Genomic DNA, 27594 nt, shown 5'->3' on the forward strand with positions numbered 1-27594 from the left:
TAAGAATTGTCTGTTGAGCAAATGAATATCTAAATTCAACTGAATTTCAAAGAACTGCCCTATACATCATAATTGCTCTCCAGCAGCCTAAGACTGAGGCCCAGATCAGGAGTCAAAAGTCTCTGTTCCTTTGTCGGGGAGTCACTCACACCTCTCACATCCACTTGCTGCATTACCTTGGTACACAAAGTGGAAACCTCTGGCTGGTGCTTGGCCTTTGGCGCTGAACTTAATGAGAACTTGATTGGAGGTGGCCAGGGGCAGCGATTCTCCTGCCGAGAAAAGGGGCAAGGACGAGAGGAAGACAATGAGTCCAGCAGTCAGTCCAGCAGAGAAAATCCTGGCCAGGCAGGAGGGGCTGCCTGTACCCCCCACAGCAATTCCTCCCATGTCTCAGGCCTTCCTGAAATAAAACCTACCATTTTTACTACACTTTATAGTTTAAAGTTTGCAGAAGGCTCTAGCATCCATGGCCTTACCTTGACCCATGGACATTGTGAGGTTGGCATGACAAGAGTTCAATGCCCCATCAAATAGGTCGAGAAACAGACGATCAGAAAGAAAAAAATGACCTTCCCAGAAAGGAGAAAGCTTCCAGACATACGTTGACTCACGAGGATGGGGTATTACCAAACTGACTGGTGGTTTACTTGGAAAATGGACATTAAAAAGAAAAAAATGGCACCAGCTTCTGGGAAGGAGGGTGATGTGAATATCTGAAAGTAAGTAGCCCTTCCCAGATGCTGCAAAATGATAGGTAACCACAGCAACGGTATAACTTATTGTTCTCACTAGGACACTTCTGAGAGTCAAAGTGCATGTTATGTTGGGACAACCAAATGAAAGCTGGGGCTGTCACAAGCAAAGCAAGATGTACTGCCACCCAGCCAAAAACACACAAATTGGGGAAAACCGCAGGGGCACAGGATGCCTTTCTATCAGGAGATAACGTTCTCTCTTCTACTTGATGCAGTACAGATGGACAAGGGTAAGGACAGCACCAACTGGACCTACAGCTGTGAAGTGCAGTCCTGCCTCTCATCACTTTCTTGAGGCAGCCAAGGCAACATGGCTTGGCAGGCAGGGACACAGCTGCTCTGCACGCTGACCCTCCACAGTTTTAGGGATCCCTGGGATGGACAGTGACCCCACTATCATAAGGGAAGTTGGGGTTGTGGGCAGCCAGGCTAAGTCTCCACTGTAGTGAGAGCTGGAGTTGGGACCAGCCAAGGAGCCACTGGGAAGCAGACCTGGTGTCCACCCGTGCTTCTAGAAAGCCCATGTGACTCTACTGGCCACAGGTGGCAGAGAGTGTTACACAGCACGCTATTTACAAGTGACCCAGATGGCTGAGCCTGGCTAGGAGTTGTTGCCCCAGATAATTTCTGGCTGCCAAGGCAAAAAGAAACTCATGAAGCAAAAGCCTCTCCTTATTATCACCACTATAGTTGGATGTACACAGACCTCCCTCTCCACGGACGAGCACATAGTAAAATCCCTGGACAAAAGACAAGCTCCCCAAGTTTTAACAGTGAAGACCACTCAGAAATCAAGCAAACATTTTTATGTGGACTATAAAAAAAGGACAAGCAAGAATCTGAGAAGATTTTCAACTGTGGTTGTCACAAGATTAAATCCAGCATTACATCATGAAGTCAGAGAGGCCAGGCGTGCCAAAGGAACTTCTGAAATCAATAAAGCCTTCAAAAATGAGAAGCACTGGTACATGGCAGCTGGATTCTGCAGAAATTGAACAGAAAAGTGGCGATTAAATTTGGGAAATTCTTTCAGAATCCACAGGAAAAGGATAAAGAGATGAAAATAATGAGAGAAACGACATACGACCTGGAAGATAGACCAAAGGAACTCCAATAAGCATACATCAAGAATTCCAGAGAGAGAGAAGGCAGGAGAGATTGAAGAAGAAAGTGTTTATGAAAAAAATAACTTTCCTGAGCTTGAGAGAGACTTGAGGTTCAGACTAAAATGGTTCTCCAAGTGCCAGGTGTAATTAATGAAAAGAGATTTCTGCTGCAACATACCCTAGTGGGCTTTTAAATTTTAAATATATAAAAAAAAAAAAAAAAAGAAAGGCATCCAGGGAGAAAACAACAGATTACCTACAAGGATAAAGAATCAGGCTGGACTCCATTTGTTGGCGATATTAGCTGTTGGAATGAGGTGGAGCAGCTGCTGTTTTGAATGAAGTTTGTAACCCGTAATTTGATTTACAGTCAAGCTGTCATTTATATGATACGTCAAAGGAAAGGCATACTCATCCAAGCAGGTGACAAAGATGTCAGTAGGCGGGGATGAGCCTACTGAAAAAATGAATGGAAGTAGGGAAATCTCAGGGAGAAAGACAACCAGGAAAATATAGCTAAACCCAAACAGTTATTGTCAATGAGATAGCAAAAACTAAATGCAAGTATAAACGCTTATTCTTGGGGGGAAGAAGTCCATAATTTACAAAGAATTACTAATAACATTAATATGATAGTCGAAATACACACAAGAAAAGCCCTGGAAGTGAGAGATGGGTCAGATATGAATGGAAAAGCAAGAAAGCAAAAGCAAAACAAAAGAGACAGGAGTCTCAAATAACAAATCATAAGAGACAAAAGCCCAAAAAGACAAAACCAGATGACAGATATCAGCCCAAGTGTAAAATCAGTAAACTTCCTCTGAAAAGAAAAAGATTCAGAGAAAATGAGGAAAAAAAATCTATCAGGCCAACACAGGTGCAAAAATGGTCGGAAGCAGAAGACAACAAAGTATCACAGTTGTGGCGGGATCTTTAAATCTACAACATCCCTGATCACTGATGTATCAAACAGAAAAGCAAAGTTGAGACTGTCCTGTCCTCAAGCTTCTCTTCCCCCCTCAACATGCCTCTGGGATGGGGACACACCAGTCCTCACCACACCAGTGGCTCCTCATCCGTGTTTCTCCAAATGAGGATAAGAGATGATCTGAGGATATTGATATTATATCTACAGGTTCCATCCATCCACCCCTCCATCCTTCCATCCCTCCGTTCCTCCCTACTTCTTTCTGTCCATTGGTCCTTTACGTCTACATTGGTACCTGTATCTATATCCACATTTACATACACAGGTCCTGAATGTACCTCTTTGTTTCTGCCTGTGTCTATACTCTGGATCTGTAGCTAAACTTCTACCTCTAGTTATCTTGAAAATCAAGAGATTTAGACCAAGTATTGTACCCAAGAGACCCTGACTCACACTGTTGGCCTAGTGTGCGTATGTGGGGTGTTGCTATCAGAAAGTCATTTCATTGAGTACCACTGATAAAAGAGTTGAATAATAAAATTGAGTAAGATTGGTCTAATGGCCATTACAAAGCTAATTCAATCCTAACAATAGCTCTAGGAGGCAGAGGCTTGCCTGTCTGCATTTTACAGCTGCGTGAACGGCAGCTCAGAGCGGTCAAGTGCAGGGCCCACAGGCATCTAGCAGGCAGGGGGGAGGGCTGAGATCAGGGGCCAGGCAGGGAGGGCTGGGCCACAGCTTGGGTTGCTCTGTGGCCTCTCAACCCTGCAGAGAACACACTCGCTTCTTAGATATTTAAAGAAATTTTAAAAAGTGTCTTTGGCTACTGAGTGGACCTCATTTAATCCCCAGAGCAGAAAGGATTCAGGCTCTGTTCTCTCACCACATGGCAATAAAATGAGGAATCAACACAAAGGTTTAAATGTAACAAGAACAAAATGTAGGTTCCTGGAGGAGAAGAAGAGGCAGCCTTAAAGGACTTGGGCAAAAAGAGGAAAGCATGATGACAGATTAGTTAGAGGATATGGAGGACAAGAGTGCATGTCGATGCTCCTAGCAGGAAGCCCGACCCCTGCTCAGAGGGGACTCCATGCACGCTCCACAGGAAAAATAACAAAGCTCTTAGCTAAGGAGTTAGCACAAGAAGAGCAACATAATCTGAAGAAAAATAGGAGGAGAGACATTATGAAATAAACCCAGAAGTTAATTAATTAAAAAATAACAAAGTCCACAGAAGAATTGAGAAGTGGAAGCAATAAAAAAAAAAAAATGAAACAACACAAAGCCTCTGGTCAGGATGGGAAAAGAGGAGGCATGAAAACACGGCCCTCAGCCTGTAAAGGCAGGGGGTCAGAGCTGCTAACACAAAGGAGATTAGATAGCATCAGAGCATATGATTTAACCTATGCTGCTGAGCTTAAAATAATTACAAAATGGGCTTTTTAGTAAAATATAGAATATCCATGTTGATATCAAGGTAATATGCTTGAATAGACCAATAACCATGGAAGAAAATAAAAGGAAAAAACACAGAAAAGGAAGAGATAAAATAATGAGACAAATTTATTTGCAGAAAATGCTTCTTGCCTAAAGGCCTGGGAGAAATCAGTTGGCAGTGTTAGCATTATTATGGAGGGCTCATCGACTCTACAAAATGACGGGACCAAAAATACCAGTCTTCTAATAGAGTAGAGCAAAGAGCAGCTAGAAAATATAATGGAGGGCAGGGGAGACCTGTTCACAGCAGCGACAAGAACAACAACAAAAATTGCCATGAAATATCTAGGAGTAAAGTTAACAGAAATCAAATATGGCCAAAGTGAAAATTAGAGGCTGTCTCCAGGGTTACAAAGGAGACGCATGGAGAGACATACCAAGTTCCTGGAAGGGAGACGGGTGACTGTCATAAAGCTGTGAGTTCTCCCCCAATTAATAAATTTAATGAAGTTTATGTGAAAATTCTATGTTTTTTTTTTTAACTTGACGAGAGGTTTCTAGAAGTTATTCAGAAGAAATATCAACAAGAACAGCCACTAAGAATACAAAAGAAAGAACAAGTTTGTGGGTTGATATTACCATCTATTTAAAATTATCATAATATTAAACTCTTTCATAATCTTACACTAAACTTTTTGATACTGATACAAAAATAAACAGACACTTAAAGGCATGGATAAAAGCTCTAGAAACATATTCTTAGCTTCATAAAAATTTAATAGATGTAATCTTGAAAATTCTGTTAGGACAACCAACCCATCGACTAAATTTGGAAGAATGTACTTCGTGAAATTCCCTATACCAAATAACAAATCAAAATAAATTCCAAAGGCGTTAAAAGCAAAACAAACTGAAAAGAAGCAAAACACCGAATATTTACTCAATCAGCATAAAAGCAAAGGAGAAAGCTATAGAAGAAAGCATTGATAGATCTGATATCACAGGAAATTTAAATTCTCTGACATTCAAACACACCCTGAAGAAAATTAAATGGCAGATGACAAACTATCAGGGAAGGCTTTTTATAGAACATAATACAGACAGGAGGGTTTTATGGAACATGAGGGGTAAAGCTTGTAAGAATACAAAGCGCTCCTAAGTCAGTAAGAAGATACGTGCTAATAAAAATCAAAGGCAATTCACAGTTTAAAAAAAAATTCACATGAGCCAATAATTAAATTATAAAAAGGTTAACCCAACTGGTAATAAAAAGAGGCAAATTAAGAAATGAGATACCATTTTCACTTTTCAAACTGATGATGTTTTGTTTCCTTAATCAGCTAGTCTTTGTGAGAATAAAGCATGCCCTCTTACTTGCTGGTGGTGAACAGAGTGAAAAGAACTTTCTAGAGGGATGTTTGCCATTTTGGCATATTTCAACATCTGGGATTTTGAGAATTCTGTTAAAACAACTGGTTGACTAAATTTGAGAGAATATAGTTAGATTCCCATAAAAAGCCTTCAAGATCACACGTATCCTTTAACTTGGCAACTTACTCCAGATAGTCCAAGGTAACAGTCAGATGTGTACGCATACGTACGCATAACACACTGAGTTACTACTACACCCTAGAGTGAAAAATCAGGAACAGTCTCAAGGTTCAATAATAGAGAATTAGTCATATAACTGTTTTACATAAATTTTAAATAACTATATGATAGACCATTTTGCAGCATTTAAAAATCCTATTGCAGAATAAAATAATGACAGAAATGCTCAAAACGAACATTTCAATAAAAATGTGTATATTGTTTTATTCAATAAAATATGCAAAAGATTAAGTCTAAGTGGATATAAAGGTTGGGGTGGGGGAGGAAATCCACTCCATCTTTCAGTGGTTCTTTCTGGGAGGTTTTCATTTTAATTCTCCACACAGCTATTTTGTCTTGCCTCTAAGTTTTCTTCGGCATTGAAAATGCAAGATGCTTATAATTAGAAAATCATGTTGGGTCAAGAATAAACGGAGTGAGTAATAAATACTACAGTGCCTGGGCGGTGGTGTAGACAGCCTGGGGCGGTAGTGTAGATAGCTGGGGGCCGGGTGGCTCTCGCATCCCCCTCCCCCTACAGTGCCACTCCTCCTGCATCCCCCTTCCCTGTGCTCCGCCCCCCTGCAGCCCCCCCTGCCCCCTTCCCCTGCAGCCCCTCCACCATGCCCGTCCACTCCTCCCCCTTCAGCCCCCTTCCTTGTGCCCCGCCCCCGCCCCCTGCAGCCCCGTCCCCATGCCCTGCTCCTGCTCCTGCAGCCCCCTCCACCCCCCCTTCTCCGTGCCCCGCCCCTCCAGCCCCCCTCCCCCGTGCCCCCCGCTCCTCCCCCTACAGCCCCCTTCCCCGCCCTCCTGCAGCCCCTCTTCCCCGTGCCACGCCCTCCCCTCCCCCTGCAACCCCCTCTCCTGTGCCCTCCCCCTGCAGCCCCTCCCCATCCCCCCGCCTGCCCAGGTACCTGTGTGGGAGCCCGAGAGTGAGCTGAGGAGCCGGGCGTGCGGGCTGTGGCCGTCGTGCACCTCCACCACGTCATTGAGCGCCGTGTGGAAGAAGGCGAACTGCCCGAACACCACTGCGGGGGTGATGCGGGGCCTCAGGACCGAGCGGTCCCCGCGACTTCATGCTGAGCCCCTGGGGGGCCTCCCGCCCGCCCAGCCTGCTCCCCGTTTTGTCGCCTGCCCCCCCCGCGGCTCCGGCCGGGCTCTGCAACCCCACAGATGACCCGAGAGTTGGGGTCCTGGCCGTCCTGTTGTCCCCGTTGCCCTGTCCGGGGCCCCCTGCCAACCCCGAGCTGTCCCCCCGCGGCCCCCGGGGCCCTCCTCGCAGCTGCACGGACAGGGCGTCAGGGCATCTGCCCACTGGCACCCCGGTCGGGGACCGCCCCGTTCCTGCCCCGGGAGCCCACGCCAGATGGCGGGGCCTGGGACATGACTGATGGGGGGCTGGGGCCCCACAGGAGCCCACAAACCTACACCTGGACATCCCAAGATGTCCCAGCCCTACCGTAGTCCTTGGGCACGGTGACAAAATAGAGGCAGATCTGTCCGCTGGTGTAGTTCTGGGGGTAGTTGGGGGACAAGACCACTCCGTCTGAACCCACGTACTGTCCCCCACATGGGGCTGCAAGAGACATGACATGGGTGACCCCCTAAACCTCTCATTAACTGCCACCCTCTGCTCGGTCTACCCTGATGCTCCTGAGGGTCCCCTGGGGGTGTCAGCTCTGGCCTCCCAATTACTACCACCGGCCTCAGCCCCCGAGGACTGTGTCCCCCTAGGCAGCCAGTGTCGCATGGGGACAGAACCAAGGATCCCTGAGTGACCCTGCAGCCTTCTGTTCCCACCCGCAGTGCCCAGTCCAGGGAGGTGGGGCGCCCCGAGAGCCAGCCCCCATCACCAGGGCAAAGGACCCTGGCTCCCCAACCTGGGTGGCCATCCCTGAGGGGTGCGTTGCTGCACCCATGCCTCTCGCCAGGGTCTGAGGCTCCACTGGACCCCGTGGCCTCGGCTGCTCATGTCGGCTGCTCATGACACTCGCCACGTCACCCCCGTGTTCCCCCCTCCGGCAGATGAGGCGGGTCTACGTGAACGGGGCACTGTGACTGCGGGACACGCTTGCTGGAGTCTGTCGCTCAGGGGGAGGCCCACGTCCCGCCCCCTCTGCACCCCCACCTGTGCACACAGGTTGGGGCTTGTTCCACGCAGGCTTCCCATCGGGCCCCAGGATGCAGCTGAGGGTGGAGGCGCCCTGGACCTCGTAGCCCCCGTGGCAGTAGTAGGTGACGGAGGAGCCCAGCTTCAGGTCGGAACCCACTCGTGTGCCATTCTTGATGGAACCGGGATCAAAACAGGACTCCCGTGGGTTTTCTGGGAAAAAAGAAACACACATGCCCGCAGAGGACCGGTCAGGGTGGAGCTCCAGGGTGCAGCACCCAGAGGGGACCCTGACCTCAGGGAGCGTGGAGCCCAGGGTTGGGATGAGTGGTCCTTCTCTCTTGAGGCCTGAAAACGTGCCTAAATCTGGGGCTGGAGCTTGTCCGGAGGAGCGAGCTGCGGCTCAGAGCTGGGCTCTTTGTCGCCCTGAACTCACTGCTTCCCAGGGAGGCGCCTGCTGTCCACACGCAGCAGGTGTGAGCACAGGCCAGGCCCCGGAAGGACGCCAGGAGCCCCACTGCCAGCCCTGCACCAGCCGAGGCCTGACCAGGCTCCAGGTTGTGCGCTGGGCTACTGGGCGCTCACGAGTTCACGGAAACAGTGCTTTCCTTCTACTCGATTTCTGCGCCACGTGCGTCTTCCCACTTAGGCATTGCAGCAGTGCCTGGGGCACCCACTGCGTCCGTCTACACTGGACGAGAGCAAACTTGGTGTTGCCTGAGCAACCAGGAGCAGGGGCCGAGCCCACGTGCATGGAGTGGCCTCCCTTCTTGTTAGCTGGAGATCCCAAGCCACTCTTGGGAGCCAGTGCTCCTTGGTCCCCACTGCCGCTTCTCAGGGGGGCACTCAGGACACAGGCGAGGCTGGGCAGCATCAGGGACATGCCACGGAGCACCAGGGGTGTGGGGCGGGGGCCTGGAGGTCGGGGCGCACAGAGGTGCTGGCCGCGTTGTGGGAGGACCCAGAATCCAGACGGTGGAGTTGGGATGGAACGAGCCAGAAGAGAAGGGAGCTCAGCTCAGAGGTGGGAGCTCAGTGTGAGGAAGCTCCCGGGGCTTCCTGGGCACCGGGGCCTCTCGCAGGGCCCGTCCTGGAGGCTGCCACTGAGGCGCTGGCTCCACTGCTCATCTCCTGGGTTGGTGGGGCCCATGGTCCCGCCTGGCCTGGCCACTCCGACCCCCAATGCCTCATGCGGCCCTGCTCGGTCTCTGTAGCTACGGGTGCCGTCGTGCCACATAAGCCACTGCATGAAGACCCTTCTGGCAGAGGACCCCTCAGGGTCTCCCCGTGGGCCCGGCTGTGTGCTGCCTACAGCCCCCTGCCAAGTCCGTCTCCTCCCTAAGTCCACCGGCCCTGCCCGGAATACAATGGGCCACGGGGAGACCCACCCGAGAATCACAGAGTTGCCGTCCTATACTCTATCTGTCCTTGCAGATGACAACAGGTCAAAGCTAATTCGAAGTCCAGAGAAATCAAGGGACTCAGTGGACAAAGCTCCCGAGGGGCACAATTAGCCATGGACCCCAGTAGCCATCTCCCGTCTTCATCCTTGAATAACGGAGACCAGACCGTATCGGGAGTAGCGAGGCAGCAGCTCAGATCCATGCTCCCCGGCCTGGCCACAGAGATGACACCGTGCAGGCAGCGAGCACTCTGTCTCACTTGGGGTAAAGCCCAAACCCTGATGGGCCTACGTGCCCTGCACCCTACCTGTCCCCAGTCGCCCGACAGTCTCCGCCTCAGTTCCCGTCAGCCTTTGGCTAACTTGGCTCCGCCGACCACACTGGCCTCTGCACCCGCAATGTTCCTCCCTCCACGTGGCCCTTTCTCCTTCAGGATTTAACACCGTGTCTCCTTCTTAGAGATACTTCCTTGACCGGCTGTCTGAGGTTCTGACGGTCCTGGCCCCGGCGCTCCCGGCCACCTCTCTGCACTGGCACCGACGCTGGCGCACACACTATGTGTTTACCCGGGTCTCCTCCATCTCCTCCACTAGGATGTAGGTTCCATGAGATGGTTACCTGGCTTCATCCACCGCTCCAGCCCCGTACCCGGCACAGGGTAGGCACCCAGTAAGCGTCTCTAAGTGCGTAACTGTGTGACTCCTAGAAAGGCTGCTTAGGAGGAAGTACTCAGCTGAGAGAATGCTCACTGGCCCTCCCTCCCTCCGTCCCTCCTTCCTTTCTCCTCCCTCCTCCTCGCGGTCTGCACATAGACATGATGGCTGGAGCTCCAGGCGCCATCTTGGATCCTGAGACAGCCATGAAGACGGGAGGAGTGGGGGCAGGGGAAGGGTCACCTCACCATCCCTGGGGGACTATCTCTAGCTTTCTCTGATGAGAAGGAGAATAAACCTCTGCCTCATAGAAGAGGCTGTGCTTTTGGATAACAGCGGGGCACAACTGTCCCAGAACCTTACACCATCAGAAAGTCCTTTCTTCTCTTTGCTCTATGGCAGGAACTCCTACACTCGCTAATGCCACCTTCTCTTGAGCCAGTTTCCTAAACCTTGTCTTCCATCCGGCAGAAATCTGTTATTTCCTGAATCACAGCATGTGTCACATTATCTTGGCAGGTTGGATAAGTGTGTTTCTTTCCGGTGGATTCTGGACGCCTAAAGGATGGGGACCATCACCTGCTGTCTTCGTCACCCTGGAAATTAGCACGGAGCTCGGAACTAGAGGCGGCTCTGGTTGGCACGGAACGGATACTTAATAAATGGATGCTGACTTGATTGGCTGAACACCTCAGGGCTTGGAAAACCCACAGTCACGTCAGTGATTCCTACTACAGGCTGCGTTTCATAGTTACTCACCTGTCAGGGCAGGAGGAGCTCATGGCTCCAAGCATTATCACATTAATGAGAACGACAAGGGTAATGATAATGATGACGGCCCTGTACAGGGGAATATTTCAAAGTACCTTCCAATCTGTTATCTCATTTGTGCCTCACAATAGCCTCTGCGGCAGGCAGGGCCAGGTGTGCTCCTGTTCAGGTGACAGATGAGAAATGTGGCGATCAGAGAGGCTAAACTTGAGTTTCCCAAGCCGTTCGGCTGGTAAGATGTAGAATTAAGACCAAAAGCAGGTCTTTAGTCCGTCAGACCAGAGCTCAGCTGTGAAGAATCAAACTATAACGACTGGAACATCACCGTGATAATAATAAATAGAAACCGAGCCCTCCAAAATGACAACAGGAAAAGACCCAGCTTCTTCCTGCCCTAATAGATAAGTGACATTTCCAAATATAGCAAGACATCGAAAAATAGTAGTGATCGTCACACCCAAACAGCAAGGAACTGGCTAAACAGGTGGGATCACAGCCATCCACCAAAATACAAGCAGGCTTTAAGAAGAAACGCAGAAGTTGTTGACTACTGATGCGGAAAGATGATCAAGATCTGTCATTGGGCAAAAACCAAAACAAAGTAAAAACAAACCCACAGCGTGACCTCTGTTCACACAGAACAGAGATCAGCGAACGACAGCCCACAGTCTCACTGCCTGTTTTTTTTAAAAATTTTATTTATTTATTCATGAGAGACAGAGACAGAGAGAGAGAGAGAGAGAGAGAGAGAGAGAGAGAAAGAGAGAGAGAGAGACCACTGCCTCTTTTTTTTGTTTTGATAAAATTTTATCGGAACACAGCCATGCTTATTTGTCTGAATACTGTCCACGGCTGTTTGGGCAGCACAACAGCAGAGTGGAGCCGGGCAAGCCACAGAGACCATCTGCCCTGCCAAGCCTGTTTACTATCTGGTCCTTTTTAGAAAAAGTCTGCTAACCCTTGTTCTAGAATTTGCATTACTGTCTACTTACATAAAATAGCTGGAATGAGAGAACTTTAGGGGATGCCAGTGACGGTAGGTGTTAAGTCTTTAGAGTGCGTCTTACGTGGCTCGCGATTGCTTGAATTTTTCCAACGAAACTGTGCTACTTTAAAAACAGGCAAAAAATGAGGGTATTCCCATTTCGAATGTAAAAAACAAAGACCCAGGGCGGTGGCGGGTGGTGGATGGTGGGTGGTGGGTGTAGTGGGAACAGGTGTGGGAAGCTGGTTGTAATTCCTTGGCCCACAGTGTCACATCCAAGGGCTCGGAAGGGAAAACACGTACTTTTTAGTACCTTCTGGGAGAAGCTGACCTTGGTCCTTCCTGAGTTATTTCAGGTTCTCTAACACAGGCTCAAACTCTTCATCTGAACTTCTTCAAACTCCCTCTGTCTGCGACATGGACCCCAGCCCTGTGCTGGCCTGGCAGGCTTCTTCTCAACCCTGAGGCTCCGTTGAAATGTCACCCTCTGGCTGAGGTCCTCGCCGTCACCCATGCCCTTCTGGAGTGGCCCCCCCACCGTTCCTCGTTCTCATGGCGGCTTCCTCTTTCCTAACTTCCGCTTGTCACTCCGTGTTGGTCTCCTCTGTGTTGCCTCTTCCCCTCTCTCACCTTCGTGGTACCTCAGGATGGGGGCCACGACCCAGTGCTCACCGCGGTGGCTTCCATGCCCGGGCATGGGCGTCCTAGCCTGTCCCTGCCCAGGAGAAGCCCCCACACCTGCTGCGAGATGACAACGAACGTGGTTGGCTTGGAGAAAGACATGGAGTCTCTCTGGGACTCATCTTCAGTGACTGTACCCCCAAACCAGGATCCTCCTAATTCCCTCTATTTCCTTCTAGCAAAGGGGGAAGCTGACCCAGGTGGCTGAGTTCAGTTGAGGATGCCCCAGAGCACGGTCTTGCACAAGTTCACACGACACAGCTGCGTTCAGAATCTTCTAGAAGGCTACCCTAGAATGACTCTGACGCCGCAACTCCCTTCCAGCAGCCGCTGGGCAGAGATTCTGACCGACTCGCCCATCAACGGCCGTCTAAGTAGCTAAGCCTCCCAGGGCTCATGGGTAGAGACGTCTGTCCAACTGGTTGTCGTGAGGATGTGAAGCCTGCGGAGGCAGGAGCTGTGTTTAGTTCCCTGCTTTGTTCTCAGCCCCTGTAACCCTGTCTGGTGGGGCTGCAGACCCTCTGGGGTTGGGAATTGGGACCCAAACTGGGAGGCGATTCGGAGTCCGGAGCGAGGCGGCCGTACATCTCCTAGGGGAAGCAGCGAACGCGGATCTGCGGAGAGAGGGCGATGCAGCCAGCCCGCAGGAAGCAGCAGGGAGGGTCCCAGCTTTTGACTCTCCCTTCCTGACTTCGATCCCTTGGAGGTTTATGCTTCCTGCCCTTGAGCACGTGTAGTTTAAAAATACGTTCCCTTTCTGTGTTACGGTGCAGGGAGTATTTTTATGTGTGTTGTTAAAATATAGAACGCTTTTGAGCTTACGTTAGTCTGGCTGTTAATTTTCTTATAATAAAGTCTTTGTATGAAGTTGGTTTGAACGCATTTTGGTTTTTTGGGTTTTTTTTTTTGCATTTTTATAATAAATTCCCCCCCCCCCCCTTTTTGCTGAAGTTTGTCTGAGTGGGTTTCTCAATTTGAAACTAAATGCTGCCTGAGTCAGATCAACCACATGCTTTCTCCTTCCCACTTGGGAAAAACCACTAGTGGTATAAAGGCTGAAAATTACGAGACAGTACGCCACACTATTAACATGACCATCGTATGACCCAGTCTCCCAGTTCTAAGGAATAGAAGCCCATTTTTTAAATAAACCCAAAGTCAGCCTCCCTTAGTGACTATACTTATAACACATCCTCAGGACGTGGGTAAAGGCCTCTGGTTGGAGGAGGGGCTGACCTCAGAGAGTGGTGCTCACTCTCCATCCTTCCCCTTACCTCCCAGCCCGATTCCTTGAAACCTCAGCACTAGAGGAGCCTGGGATCTTCTTTGCCTCCCGATGGACGAGGCCAATTCTTCTCTTCCTAAGGCTGTACACCTGCCCCAGTGTGCTGGTCCCTAGAGGACATCCCAGGACGCACTTGCGGAGCACGGGGTCTGAACCCTTTGCAACGGACCGGAGTCATCTATAGGACAGCCTCCCACCCCCCAAATGTTCACGTTACAAATATTTCACACTCGTACCCAGGTGTGTGCAAACATCATGTCACCCCTGACATCTTCAGGAAACAGAAAAGAAAATGTCTGCTCTCTATTGGGCTAGCCCCAGGAGGAGGGCTCAGGACCCTTCTCTCTTCCCAAAAGAGCAGAACAAAGGAAACATCCACTTCTAGGAAAGAAGGCAATGGATGGAGACGGCGGGTCAAAGCGTGTGCCCAGTACCTCCTGGCGGTGGGCCCGTGCTGGGTGCTGCACTGGGTGCTGTGCTGGGTGCTGTGCCTGTCCACCACCCCCATGCCAGCCCTTTCATGCAGACGCCGTCCCTCTTTGATGGGCCATTAGGGGTGCTCAGTGAGCGTAAGGGACTTGCTTCAGGTTAAGACGTGACAGAGGCCACTCCGTAAAGGCACTGAGCTTGGGGGGTTACCATTGAGGCCATGGGACCTGGCAGCTGAGCAGACCTGTTCCTGGAATCCAGGGACCCTGGGATGCAGGAAGGAGACCACTCCACAGAGTGGGCCGCCTGGCCACAGAGGAGGTGGCTGGTATCAAGGAGTGCTCCCCCAGGAAGGACGGGAGGCTGCCTCAGGCCTCACCGGGCACCTCCCGCCCCAATGGGCACGTTGGGATGTTGGCCAAGAGGTGGGGGGACATGGCAGGCTCTCCCCTCGCCCAGGAGCTGGCCTCCGGTCGCCGCTTTGCTGGCTCAGTTGCCACCCGGGGGGGCCTTGTTCGCCCACCCCCTGTGCGGTCTTGGGCCAACAGCTGAAAGCGGGAAGCGCTTCTCTGGGAAAGTGGCTCCAACCTGTGGCTTCGTGGAGGGCACTGGGGGGCAGGTGGCTGCAGCCAGGATGCCGCAGGTGCAGTGGCAGGTGTGCAGGGGCGACGAGCTAGGGCCCATCATGAAGAGGCTGAAGGGGTGGCGCTGGGGTGGCATGTGGCATCTCCGGCAGGGAGAAGACCCCGCACTAGGGACACAGCTGTAATGGGACGCCAGGGGCAGGGACCTGAGGGTACGTCTGTGGGCATGACAGGAGACAACCAGACGGCAGTGGGGCTGACGGTGGCTGACGGCAGGTCCCAGGGCTGGACCGCGCCTCTCTCCGAACTCCACGGGGTGACCGCGTCGGCTCTGAGAGCAGCACAGGCGGGAGGACTCGGGGCAGGGGGCTTAGTGAATGGCAGGTGTCCGGGGCGAGAGAGGAGGATGGGAGGACCCATGATCCAGGTCGGCCCACGCGAGAGAGAGGATCACGGCAAGACGTGCTCTACTCTGAGCCCCGCGTGCCCCATGGGGCGGGTGACCCACGATCCCGAGGGTGTCGACATGTGGCCGTGACATCCTGGGGCCGCGCCGGCAGCTGGCGGGTGCTAAGGCAGCGATCCTTGGGACGGGTGTTACCCGTGAGCGTGTGTGGTGTGCTCCCAGCAGGTGCCACAGGTGTTTAATTACGGGGCTCTTTAAAAGGTTGCTGAGGTCGACGCTCTGTGCATGGGGGACGTGAGCCAGAAACTTTTTAATTCTAACTGGTAATATGACCCCATTTGTCTACACAGGCTGAGGAGGCCCCAGTGAACCTGGGTCAGAGCACCAATTAACAAAATCCATCCCCTCTAGAGTGTCTGTAGAGTGTTTAGCACCTACTGGGCATTGTACCCACGCACATAGTGAGCACGCGTGAAATATCTTTTCACTCTAACCTTCTGCAACGTAACGATGATCACCCCATTTACCGGATGAGGGAAGGGCCCCGAGAGGTAATAACATGCCAAGTGCACAAACGAAGGAAGCGGTGGAGCTAGGATCTGGGTAACGGCGCCTGGTTCGACGGGGAAGAGAAGGTCACCGAGGGGAGAGCCCGTCTCAGCCCCGCTCCGTGCCGGGCTCCCAACGGAGGGCTCCAACCCGCATGACGTCTGGGGCAGGGACCGGCCCACCGGCCGTTCATGATGAAGGGAAGGAGGTGTTGAGAGGCTAGGCGACTCGCCCCATGTGAGCCTGGGCCTCAGTTTACCTGACCGCCTGGGCTCCTGGTTCCTGCGTCCAGGAGCGGCCGTCCGGCGGAGCACGGCCCCTCCAGCCCTTCACAGTTTGAGGCTGGCTGCTTCGGGGCTCCCAGCCCCGACAGCCTGGCCGCGGGGTCCTCCTGGGATACACGAGGGCAGGGACCTGGTGCTCCCGCTGGCAGGGGTGCGCCCCCGGGGAAGGGCCAGGAGAGGAGCCGTGATGCGGAGGGGCCGCAGGGCATGGCCGGCCCCCTCCTCCCAGCCTGCGTGCTGTGCACCAGGGTGGGTGCCCTCCATGCTGCCCTCCTGCACCCGCGCGGCCGCCCCAGGCTTACCTGTGTAGTCGATGACGAAGCCAGCGCTGCTCACGGAGGCGTCGCTGCGGAAGGCCAGGAAGAGGCTGTTGCTGCTGCTCTCGATGCGGCCGGGGAGCTGGGAGCCGTAGAAGCTTCCTATGAGCGGGCTGAGGGAGTCCCGCCCGTCGTAGATGTGTAGGAAGTCGTAGCCAGGCTCCAGGTTAAAGCTGCGGGGAACACCCCCCCCCCCCACCACTGAGGTCAGAAAGGCTCGTGCTGGGCCTGAGTCAACCGGGGACGGGCTCGGACGCCCTGGGCACGCTGTGGGAGGAGGGCGCGGCCCCAGGTGCCTCCCAGGTGGGCCAGGAGATGGTAAGTGAGGCCCAGGGGCGGAGGGCACAGCCTACAATCAGTGCCTGGGAAGCCACAGCTGGAAACCTAACACCCTCTTCCTGGAAAAAAAATAAAAAATCAATAAAAATCTTAACTGAAACACATTTGTCATATAATATCGTGCAAACTTAAGGCGTGTGCCACGCCGATGGGCTACACTTTATGTCGTGGCATGCTTGTCACCAGGCTGGAAGCTGGCCCTCCGTCACATCTCCTGTGGTCACCGCTTCTTTCCTGTGGCTGGAATAATCAAGACCGAGTCTCCCAGTGCCTTGGATGCTAGGACCTCATCCTGGGGTGTCGTCTGTATTCGCCACACTGCGCACGGAAGGGGAAGCGGGTTCTCGTCTGCGTGTGGACTGGTCAGCAGGGCAGGGGCTCTCCTCCCCGCCCCGGACGGTCTTTATTCCGCACCTACCTTTCCAGGAGGAAAAGAATCACCCAGGGAGCCATTCCTGGGCGGGAAGGGGTCTGTTCTCAGGAAGAACCTGGCTTTTCGTCCTTGCCCCAGAGCCCGTGCTCCGCTCTTCCCAGGTTCTCGTACCACCCTACACCGGGCACCCACAGGCAAGCCTCCTCAGCTATCCCCACCGTCACGTGGGAAAAAGACCGAATCCAAGAAATCAGCAAAGTTGAATATGAGAATTGTTGACGGTCGCTGATGCCACTGCATTGGCCTGGGGGACCACGACGGGGACACCAGGACGGGGGTGGCTGTGCAGCCTACGGAGCTCCGGGTCCTGCTGGTGGGCGGGAGAGTCTGCCCAGCCGCTTGGCAAGCGGCTCCACACGGCCCTCCGGGTCTGAGCATGTGCCGGCCCCGCGGGGCGGCAGCTCCACTCTCAGCCACGTCTCCACAGGAGCCGCACGTGCCGGTCAAGGGTGCAGACGTGAAAAGAGCAGAACGTGAGCTGAACACAGATCTGGGCGGCGCTGAGCCACGGACTGGGTCCCCAGGTGCTCCACCCGGCTGGACCACTCTTTCTGCTGACACGTGGCAGAGAGCGACCCGTGATGCCTGCAGGACCAGGTGGGTGGGGGTTGGGGTCGGGTGGTGGAGCCAGACGTGTCCTCCTGCCTCCCCGGCACCCTCATACCGGGGTCCGTCTTCTCACTCCTGTAACGCAGTTTCCAGCACATCCCAACTGCCCTCAGTCTGTCCCTGTTTTCCTTCCGTCGTGCATTTTCTCTGTGTGCTCCCCGCGTGCCTGGCATGGCGCAAGGAGCCTGGGACAAGGGGCTGCATCAGACGCCAGGTCTTCTGCAGTGACGGTGAGGCGAAGACAACAAAGTACAGTCTGTGCAGGAGGCGGTGAAGCTTTCGGGGAGGCCCAGCTGGAGCCAAGCTTGGGAGATGCGGGGACCCCCCAGGATCCGCATAGGGAGGGAGACGGAAGTTGCCAGGAAGGGAGATGCAGAGGCAGAGTCACCAGGGCAGGCTGTGCCGTGGGAGCTCTGGTGGCTGGCGTCAGCGTGGGGGGCGGCCCGCGTGGAGGCGTGGGGGGCATGCAGCATGGCCTGGAAGCCAACCTTCTGACCTCGCAGGAGGAGGTGCCTTACGGATCTTAAACTAGGAGATCTGCTCGCGTGTGGTCTGTTTTCAAGTCGAGGTACAGCTCACACCCTGTGACGCCCGTGGCTCGTGACTGTATCGCCCTGTTGGCCTCGACGCACACAGCAAGACCGAGGACATCCTCCGCCCGGCGCTCCCCGTCCCAGGCTGTCCTCCCCCAGAAGTCCCCTCTGAATAGGTCTCTATCATCACAGATTGATTCTGCAGGTCTTAAGGTGTTGCATATGTGGAATCACACATGGTGGACTGACGTCTGTGCGTCTGTTTCCGCCAAGTGTGGCGCGTTTGCGATCGGGTCTCATTCTGAGCCAGCCGTTCATTCCTTCCCACGGCTGAGCAGCCCGTTACCATGTGTTCCAGGGGCAAGCGCGGTGGTTTTTCTGGCATTTTTGCACAAGATCCCTCCCGTGGCTGTAGCTCAAGCAGTGGCCGGCCCGGGAGGAAGGGGGTGGGGGCGCCAGGCTGAGCCTGTGGTGGTGACTCAGACGAGGGCTGCGAGCAGCGCAGCAGGTGGGGCTGGAGGAGAGGGGAGGGTGCAGGCGCTGAAGGCTGCACCCGCCTGGCTCACTGATGGCAGGGGCAGGGCAGGGGCAGGGCAGGGGCGCCAGGGCAGCACCCTGGCCCCCAGGGGGCTCGGCGAGAACCAGGCCCCACAGGAGGACGAGAGCCTGCAGCTCCCAACACCGTCCACTGTATGAGCAGAGGGGGCCCTGCAAGCAGAGTAGCCCTTCCAGGAAGGATGCACAGCTAAAGAGAAAGGGCTTCGCTGGCGCCTGGCCCGGAAGGGAAGGGGGGCGTGGAAGGGAGGCTGTGAGTGACAGCAGCAGCTGGAGAACCCAAGGAGCGACTTCACGGAAGCCCAGGACAGAACACGGGGTAGGGACAGACCGAGTGACGGAGCGGAGTGCAGGTGGCCCGGAGGCTTCCCTACGAGCAGGCCCAGGGGTGAGCCGAAGTCTCATCTGAGGACGTGCCCGGAACCGGGAGGCAGAACCCAGGCAGCAGGTCTGAGAGGGAACAGGAGGGGAGGGCGGAGCCCAAGGGGACACGGGACACTGCTCTGAAGAGTCTGCCCATCCGGGGATCAAGGAGGAGGTGCAGGGGTGGATGGGGGTGGCTGAGGAGCACTTGCTGGGGGTGAGAGAAGGGGCTTCGGGAGAGCACGGTGTGGGGGTGACAGGATCCCGCAACGCCCTGCCCCCTGAATCTCAATGTCTTCAGAGGCAGGAAAAGGAAAGAAAAGGAAGGAAGAATAATGGCCATGTCATCATTGATAAGGATCAGATAAGAGGGCACGTGGAGCCGCTGAACCGCACGGAGCGCCCTGGAGGATCCCAGCAGGTGCCGCCCACAGACCTGCTCCGTCCGCCTCGGACTGTGTGCACCTGCTGCCCCCCCCCCCCCCGCGGAGGGGCACAGGGGTACCTACGTGTTAAAGACCAGGGCGATGACGTAGTCGGGGGACACGGTCACTCTCCAGTCACACTCCTTGCCTGGCGGGTAGGGTTCTGGGTAATTCGGTGACAGGATGACTCCCGATGGTCCCGTCAGGTCTCCCCCGCAGGGCGCTGGGGACGGAAGATGACAAGGGTCAGGCACGGGCGCTAGCAGGGCACTGGCTCCAGAGAGGGGCGGTGGTGGGGGGACGCCCTGGGGTGGGGGGGTAGGCGTGGGGGTGGTGTCTGGGGCGGAGGGGGGGTGTCTGGGCCGAGGGGCTGGTGCGCCCACCGAGGCCTCATCCCACCCCCATTAAGCAGGCAGGGAGGGCGTGGGCTGGAGGGACAGGGGGCCCCGCGCCCTTGGGGCACGTCCCTGCTCGGGCTGGGCTCCCTGACGGTGACGCTGGGGCCCACGAAGTGAAGAAAGCCGCCTGGTGGAGGCCGGAGGACCCGTGCCCGGACAGCGGCCAAGGGCCAAGGCCTGACCCGACGCACCACTGGCAGCAGAGCCGAGTGTGAGGCCCCACCTTGGGGTGGGTCGGGCCCTGAGGTCCCTAATGCGGTAGAGCGTGAGGGCCGAGGGCTCGGCACTAGCGGGCCTCTGGCCTCCGTGGGAATCGTTCCCCAAGCACCACGTGGAGGCGCCAGGGACGCCGCAGGGGCCCTGCCTCCGTGTCCCACGCCAGCACAGCCGAGCTCTGGCCCACCCTTCAGGCTTTTCAGCCCCGGAGGCCAGAGCTCAGGCTTCCTCCCCTCAATTTACCAGGCAGGCAGGGAGTCCAGGGTTTCTGGACTGGCCCCCCAAGATGCTCACAGACTGGGTTCCAGGCCCCTGCCCTGGCCCCCTTCCCCTCCTGATGGTTCCCTGGCACGGCTGTCCAGGTGTCTGCTTCCCACTCAGGACCCCGGCGTGGGCTTCACCGCCCTCAGCCACCTGTGAGGTCAAGGCCTGGCCGGGCTCCCAGCTGCCTCGCCAGCTGCGGGGCTTCCTCTGCTCGTGGCTGGTTGAGGATTCAGGGGCACCCAGAGGAAGGGAGGCCCCCCCTTCCTAGGCCCCAGCACCAGCCCGCAGGAAACCAGACCGCCTGGAGCCCAGGCACCGTCCCAGCATCAGCCGGTCCCTTCAGCAGGTGCTCAGTGGGGTCGGGGTGGGGGGGCAGGCCCGCAGGAACGGGAAGTTTGGTCTCGCTCCTAATCCGGGGTGCCTGCCCCACACCCTCGGTCGTGTCCTGTCCTCTCCCTTCTGTGGGTCAGACCCAGAGGTGGGGCTGATGCACAGGGCATTCGCCGCAGTGCTTTGCAGCACGGCCGCCTTCCACGTTCAGAACAGCCCGAAGAGGGATCCCTGGGTGGCGCAGCGGTTTGGCGCCTGCCTTTGGCCTAGGGCGCGATCCTGGAGACCCGGGATCGAATCCCACATCAGGCTCCCGGTGCATGGAGCCTGCTTCTCCCTCTGTCTGTGTCTCTGCCTCTCTCTCTCTCTCTCTCTCTCTGTGACTATCATAAATAAATAAAAATTTAAAAAAAAATTTAAAAAAAAAAGAATAGCCCGAAGACCCAGGTACCGCCAGCGTCGTTCCTCCCTGGGGTACGCCCTTTGTCTAAGGCCACACAGCTTGCGGCGCTGAAGCCACCCGACTCGGTGGTTGGAATCCAGAATGTGAGCTCTAAGCTTTCCAGCTCATGATGCCGTCTGCGAGAACGCAGCTCAGGTGTTGAGTGCAGCGCCCGTCACGGGGACGGCGCCCCACAAATGCTTGTTCTCTCCCCGGGCTCCCTCCCGGTAACAAGGGGGCACCCAGGCCGCCGCGGCAGGCTGCCAAGGGAGCTGGAAAGCAGGGGCCTGTCCCTGGGATTTCCAGACTCTTCGAGAGGAGAGACAAAGACCTTCATTTTGTTGCCCGAGGAACGTTCCCCAAGCTGAGTCTAGAAGGCGGGTAATGAAGCTGAATTAACCTCCTTGCCCCGCTCAGCGCACCCTGATGGCTCTTAACAGCTCACACAGCGCGGCCCCCCTCCACCTGCGACGCTCTGGCCTCAGGACCTGCTTTTCTGTAAGAGAAGCCTGAGGATTCACAGCCCCGTGGGGTGCTAAAGCTGGACAGGGCCTCACAGGCCACCTGGGTCCCTCCTGGGCCTCATGGGGTCCTACCGCCCAGACAGGATTCGGGCCCAGGAGACGGGGGAGTCCAGAAGCTTGAGGGAGGAAAACAAAGAAAAGAAGGAGGAAGAGGAAGGAGGGAGAAAGAAGGAGGGAGAAGTGGGGGGGGGGGGAGCCGAGAAATTAGTATTTCTGAGACCTGGGTGAGATGTGTCCTCACCCCACGATGCCGCCAGAAGCATATTTACTGTCACTTTACAGAGAGGAAACTGAGGCCCAGAGTGACACAGCAGTTCCTCCAAGGCCACGGAACCAGCTGATGGTAGAGCCGGGCTCTGGGCCCCAACGGCCTGCCTCAGTCACCCCATGTCCTCCCTATATGCTCCGTGGAGCTGGGATGGGAGCTGACTCTGGAAGCTGGGCCTGCACCCCCATGTGCACCCCCGTGTGCACCTCCGGTGTGCTGCAGGTCCTCCAGCCCCAGCACCGGCCTGGTGACTCCCAGCCGCCCCTGAGACACAATGGCGTCTGTCCTTCAGGGCCGGGCCTCAGAGCTGGGCTGGCAAAGGCCAGGCCCTGGATGCCAGGGCAGTCTCCCCTGAGCCTGCGTGGGAAGGTGCGTGGGCCCCCAGGGTGGAGACCGTGGGGCTGTGTCTTGGGAGCCCCCACCCCTGCCCGGGCACAGGAGCTAGCGTGAAGGCTTTGCTTTATGCTGATGCGGGTGGGAATCTTGGCTCTGCCTTGCCCTAGCACTGTGATTTGGGCAAAAGATCCAAATACATCAAAGACTCAGTTTCCTGAAATGTAAAATGAGGGAACAGGGCTCATGTCAGAGCTGCAGGGTGGGTTAAGTGAGGTTGTGCGAGGGAACATCTCTCGTCTGCAGCGAGCTCAGGGTTGGGACATGTGGGGTCGACTGCTTCTAACACCCGCCGCTGACACAGGAGATGAGCGCATTTAGTCCTGGGGCCCCAGGTGGCTCAGCGACTGAGCATCTGCCTTCAGCTCAGGGCGTGACCCCGGGGTCCTGAGATCAAGTCCCACATTGGGCTCCCCGCATGGAGCCTGCTTCTCCCTCTGCCTGTGTCTCTGCCTCTCTCTCTGTCTCTCTCATGAATAAATAAATAAAATCTTAAAAAAATATACACTCAGCACTTCGCCTGAGAAAAAGGCAGTGAGCACCTGGAATGTTTCTATTTTTCTCTCTTTCTGGCCGCCCTCTCCCAAACCCCGTAAGTCCCCTGCCCCTCTCAGGGTCAAGCAGCTGGGAGCACGATGATTCATACCCTCACCCCTACAAGCTACCTGACCCTGGGCAAGTCGCAGAGCTTCCATTTCTTCATGGGTCAGTTGGGGAGATTTTTAAGAGTAAGGACAGACCTAGAGATCCAACACCTAGGAAACCAATAACTTCCTTGAGAACACAAAGGGCAAGGACCTGAGCCTATGGATGCCCCCCTAGTGCTTTAGGTAACAGAAGGGGCATTTTGGACTTTCCTACCCTCGCTGACCCTCCCTCCTCCTTTCGACCTACGCAGCCTGAGCCAGGGAGGAAAGAGGCAGACATGCCCGGCTCAGAAATTCTGAGGACCATTTTGGAGAGTGAATAATTTGTTGTCGGAGAGACTAAGTGTGAGTGTGTGGATGTGAGGGTGTGTGCATGTGCATGTATGCCTGCAAAGCAGCATAACCATTGGGTCTCCTGCCACTTCCAGCTGCTGCAATTCTCATGGCCAGCCTGCAGGTGCAGCGGCCACGTCCGCCGCAGGGTGTGGAACACGCGACAGGGCAGGGTCCGTACCAATGCACGTCGGGGGGCTGGGCTGCCAGAAGAACCTGTTCTCGATCTTCACACAGCTGATCTCCGCGCTCCCTTGGAGGGCGTAGCCAGGGTCGCACTGGAACACCGTGGAATCTCCGGCTTCCCAGCTGTCGCCGCTCCGGCTCCCATTCTGGGGGACCCCGGGGTCGTTGCAGGATGTTGCTGTAGACACTGGGATGAGAGAACAGAAGAATAAGTGGGTCGCCTGGAAGTGTGTCAGACCACGGGGCTCCCGGCTCTTCCCCCTCCCTGCAGCCACCGTCTCTGTCGCCGCCAGCCCGTGTCGCCGGCAGAAGCAGCAGTCCCACTGTGTCCTCATGCCCATTCCTGTCACTGCCTTGGCCACCAGTGGGGCCACCATCTACCCTATCAGAACCTTCACTGTTGCCGGCATCCACCTGCCACGAGACGCCACGAGTTGGCTGTGATTGCACAGCTGTGATCGTAAAAGGACGTGAACTCAGTTCACTTCACAATCATGCCTCGTAGGATGGACAAGCGCAGAGGGAACGATCTGCCGGTGGGCTGGGAGCCGGTGAAGACCCCGCCTCTTGTGCTGCAAACGTGCAACGGCTCATCACGCTAAGACTCGAGGAAAGGCTGATGTTTGTGGCAAGCGACAAATCAAAGTGAACGTGTTAAACGTTCAGGAAACGCGGGAATGTGGGAGACGGGCGCCGTCTGACACCCGACTCGGGGTAAGACAGACCAGGTGCTTGGAAAGTGAACGTGGCACGAGCGGCGGGCGGAAGGTGCTAGTGACTAGTAGAAAGGCGAGGGAGTGGACGCGCAGGTGCATCGTGAGCCAAGGAGAGGACAGAGGGGAGAATCCGGGGGAAGGACTCAAGTCTCCGTTGGGACTGTGGCCCCAGTGACACGAGGCCCCCGAGGCCATGGGATCTGTGACGTTCATTGGCTAAGAGAGTCCGTTCCATCCTCCTCCCCACAATTTTGCGAAAAAGAGCAGGTGCGAGACCAAGTGAACGTACCGTGGGCGGAACGTGACATTCACGTTAGTTCTTGAGCGAAAACAGGAAGCTTCAGATCTCTGTGAGATGTCAGCCTCCTCAGCCTCTAGATCGGGGTGGACCCTCGCTCCTTTTTGCTCTGGGACGGCCTCCGTGGAAAAGCTCGAGAAGCCCCAGCCCCCGGGCAACCGTACACACGAATGCCACCAACCGTAGGAGCTGGGGCCGTGCGAACACGTCTGGAGTCAGTACACAGAGCCTTGGAGCCGATGACGATATATGGCCGAGCAGGTCTCATCCGCTCTCTTCCTGCTCTTGTATGTGAAGGCTTATTAGGGCACAGGCACGCTCATCTGCTTACGCCCCGGCCCCATTTGTAGAATCTTCCACCACAGCTCGCTCACGTCCCCCTGCATCCCCTGGGGCCTTGGCACCTGCTGGCCCTCCCGCCGGGGACAACGGCGCCCCGGGTCTTCCTAAGCCGGCCCCACAGCCCCTCCCCGGGCAGGCTTCCTGGATCACCTTCTTCTGGCTCACTCCTTGACCTCTTTCCACCGCTTTCCACCTGTCATGGGACCCGGTTTTGGTCTGTAATGTGCCTGCTCGTCCGTTGGCCTGTTTATCGTGTATCACTGGTGCATCTCTGCGGGAGCAGCGACTCGGCTGCTGTGCTTCCGACCGTATCCCCGGGGCCGAGGACGTTCCCCGGCACGCAGCCACGCTCCGTAAATATTTGTCGAATGAATAAATACATGCAGGAGTCATCACCATCTGACACCTCCTGAATTTATTTAGAAAGTCAAGGAAGAATCAATCTTCTTCCTTCCCAATTAAAAACAGGCTCGGCATTCATCCCCGGCTCCACGGTGCACCGCACGCATGTAGATGAGTCTCTGGGAGGAAAGCGGCCCATGGCTCTGACCGTCCCCAGGAGGCCACGGGGGGCGATGACGAAGAGCCCAGGCCTGGGAGTCAGACGCGGGGGGTTGAGCCAGCTCCGCCGCTTACTAACTAGAGGACCGTGCACGCGAAGCTGCCCTGGCCTCCGAGCCCACGTCGGCAGCACGGGTTGGCCCCCGGCTCTCAGGCTTCTGGTCAATTATACAGCAGGTGCTGAGCGAGGCGCTGGCTCGACGAGGGGCAGCGACCCTGCGTCCCTCTCCTCCCGTGTCCCCCCCGCACCCCGTCCCCACCTTCACTAACGCGCCTGAATCCGCACTGCTGGGCAAAGCCCCGGGGACGTGCCGGGTCCACGTGGTTCCAACAGGGTGTCAGCTGTTGTGCAGTCGTGTTTGCCTGGAGAGCCGGGCCCGTGCTAAGCGGCCCTGGCATTTCTGCACAATCCCATCAGACACACGCCATCCGGAGAACGTGGGGGAGCCACTCGGCCGTCCCCGGAGTGGTCCTGGTATTTGCTGACTCACGACAGCAACAGGGAGGGTGACCTTCCCAAACCTCAGTTATCCCCGGCGTGGCCCGCTGCCCTCTCTGTGGGCCCGCACAGTGCTCAGGACGCCGCGTGTCGGAGAAGACCACCTGCTCACGGGTGCCGCTGTCCCGGAGCAGGGAGTGAGCACCTGCTGCATGCACACGCCATGGAGGAGCCGGTGGGCAGGACGTGGCCCTGCCTCCCAAGGAGCAAGTAGGCAGGCGCCTCCGACACACGGTGGGCTGTCTGCAACGGACAACGTGCCGGAACCAAAGGCTGCCTGTACTTGGGGAGCCCCAGGCTGCGGCAGCTGGTTCTGAATGGGGACACGAGGAGGCGGCATCTGCAGAACCCTTGGGGATGACACACCGCTGCAGGCTGGGCCGTGTTGAGGAAGCGGCCCCAGGGGCTGTCCCGCAGGGCCACAGGACGGCGGCGGGAGGTCACATCACGCAAATCTGCATTAAGAGCGGTGGTTTTGTTCTTTTTTTGTTTTTTAAGCCGTGCCCACTGGCTTGGAGACAGCCCGAGAAAGCCGTCGGCTTGTTGCTCACACCAGTTCCCCGGAGAGTGGAGCCAGCTGCCCGTCCAGCCTCCTGCTCTCCCAGCTGCTGGGCTACTTCAAGGCTTATCCCAGCGGCCTCCACAGTCGGCCCCGGAACGTGCCAGCAGTCACTGGAGGCGGCCTCGGCAGAGGTCACCGGTGGTCAGCCTTGTGTGGGACCGCAACCTGTAGCCGACGGCTTCTGAGTCCCCCGCCAACCAGTGTGCCCAGGGCTCGCAGGGTCCCTGGGTCTCCTTGCTCTGGGCCCCTCTCGGTGTTCCCCGGTCATGCACGTTCTCCTCCGGCGATGTCAGCGACCAGCGCCTGGGGCTCCGGGCACAGGGCTTGCCTAAACAATGCCCTGTTGCCCTGGGTGGGACCTAATCCTGGGGGAGACTGTCCGTGGGCCACGGTGCCGGGACGTCGGGGAACGAGAACTCCGCAAGCAGCTGCTCCCTGGCAGCCGGGGAGCCCGCTGAGGCTTGGTCGGGCAGGCAGACGGCCAGGAGGAACAGGATCCTGGAGACCCTCCACGGCCCGCCGATGGTGAGCGCCCGTCCCGGGCAGGGCATGCGGCCGCGCAGGAGCTGGAGCGGGGTGGCCACCTTGCAGCCCAGCTGGTGCCGCACACGTGAGCCGACCCAGCCACGAGGGGACACCGTGGAGACCAGGCCGGGCTCAGGCGCTGCTCGGGCCTGCTCTGCAATCGCCACGGCAACACACCACGTGCACGTGGGGAGGGGACACGCTGATGACGGCAGCTGCTGCACGAGCGACATCGCCCCCACCCAGAGTGGCTTGAGCCAGGCGGCGGGTGATGGGGGGCACTGGGAGGAGACGTCCTTCCAGCGGTCACGTCCACTCCTCCTGCAGCTCTGAGCTCAGGCACTGTGTTTTCTGGAACGTCTTTCTCCTTTGATGCTCCAAGGTGAGCATCAGCGTCTACGGTTCTCCCCCCAGATACTCACCAACTTGCGGTCGTGCCCGTTGAGCGGCCCGGCGGCCCTGCACAGCGGGCTCAGCACAGATGTCTGAGCAAGTGCTCAGCGACAGGTCCCTGCGAGTGGAGGCTGGAGGGGAGGAGGGGCTGGGGGTGCAGCCAG

The 27594-nt window shown here is 56.1% G+C and overlaps 1 protein-coding gene across 1 annotated transcript in view; it reads right to left on the minus strand.

Annotated features, from left to right (window-relative positions):
• CSMD2 (CUB and Sushi multiple domains 2) overlaps positions 1–27594 on the minus strand; it is a 439342-nt gene that overhangs the window by 110320 nt on the left and 301428 nt on the right. The window contains exons 28-34 of the mRNA XM_041738011.1: positions 23530–23721; positions 19618–19756; positions 16262–16449; positions 7948–8142; positions 7279–7395; positions 6734–6847; positions 177–272 (exon numbers count right to left, since the gene is read on the minus strand). Of these exons, the coding sequence (XP_041593945.1) occupies positions 177–272; positions 6734–6847; positions 7279–7395; positions 7948–8142; positions 16262–16449; positions 19618–19756; positions 23530–23721 (1041 nt within the window). The remainder of the gene's footprint in view (positions 1–176; positions 273–6733; positions 6848–7278; positions 7396–7947; positions 8143–16261; positions 16450–19617; positions 19757–23529; positions 23722–27594) is intronic.

Source organism: Vulpes lagopus, chromosome 23 (assembly GCF_018345385.1).
Source record: "Vulpes lagopus strain Blue_001 chromosome 23, ASM1834538v1, whole genome shotgun sequence".
In the NCBI taxonomy this organism is placed as follows: domain Eukaryota; kingdom Metazoa; phylum Chordata; class Mammalia; order Carnivora; family Canidae; genus Vulpes; species Vulpes lagopus.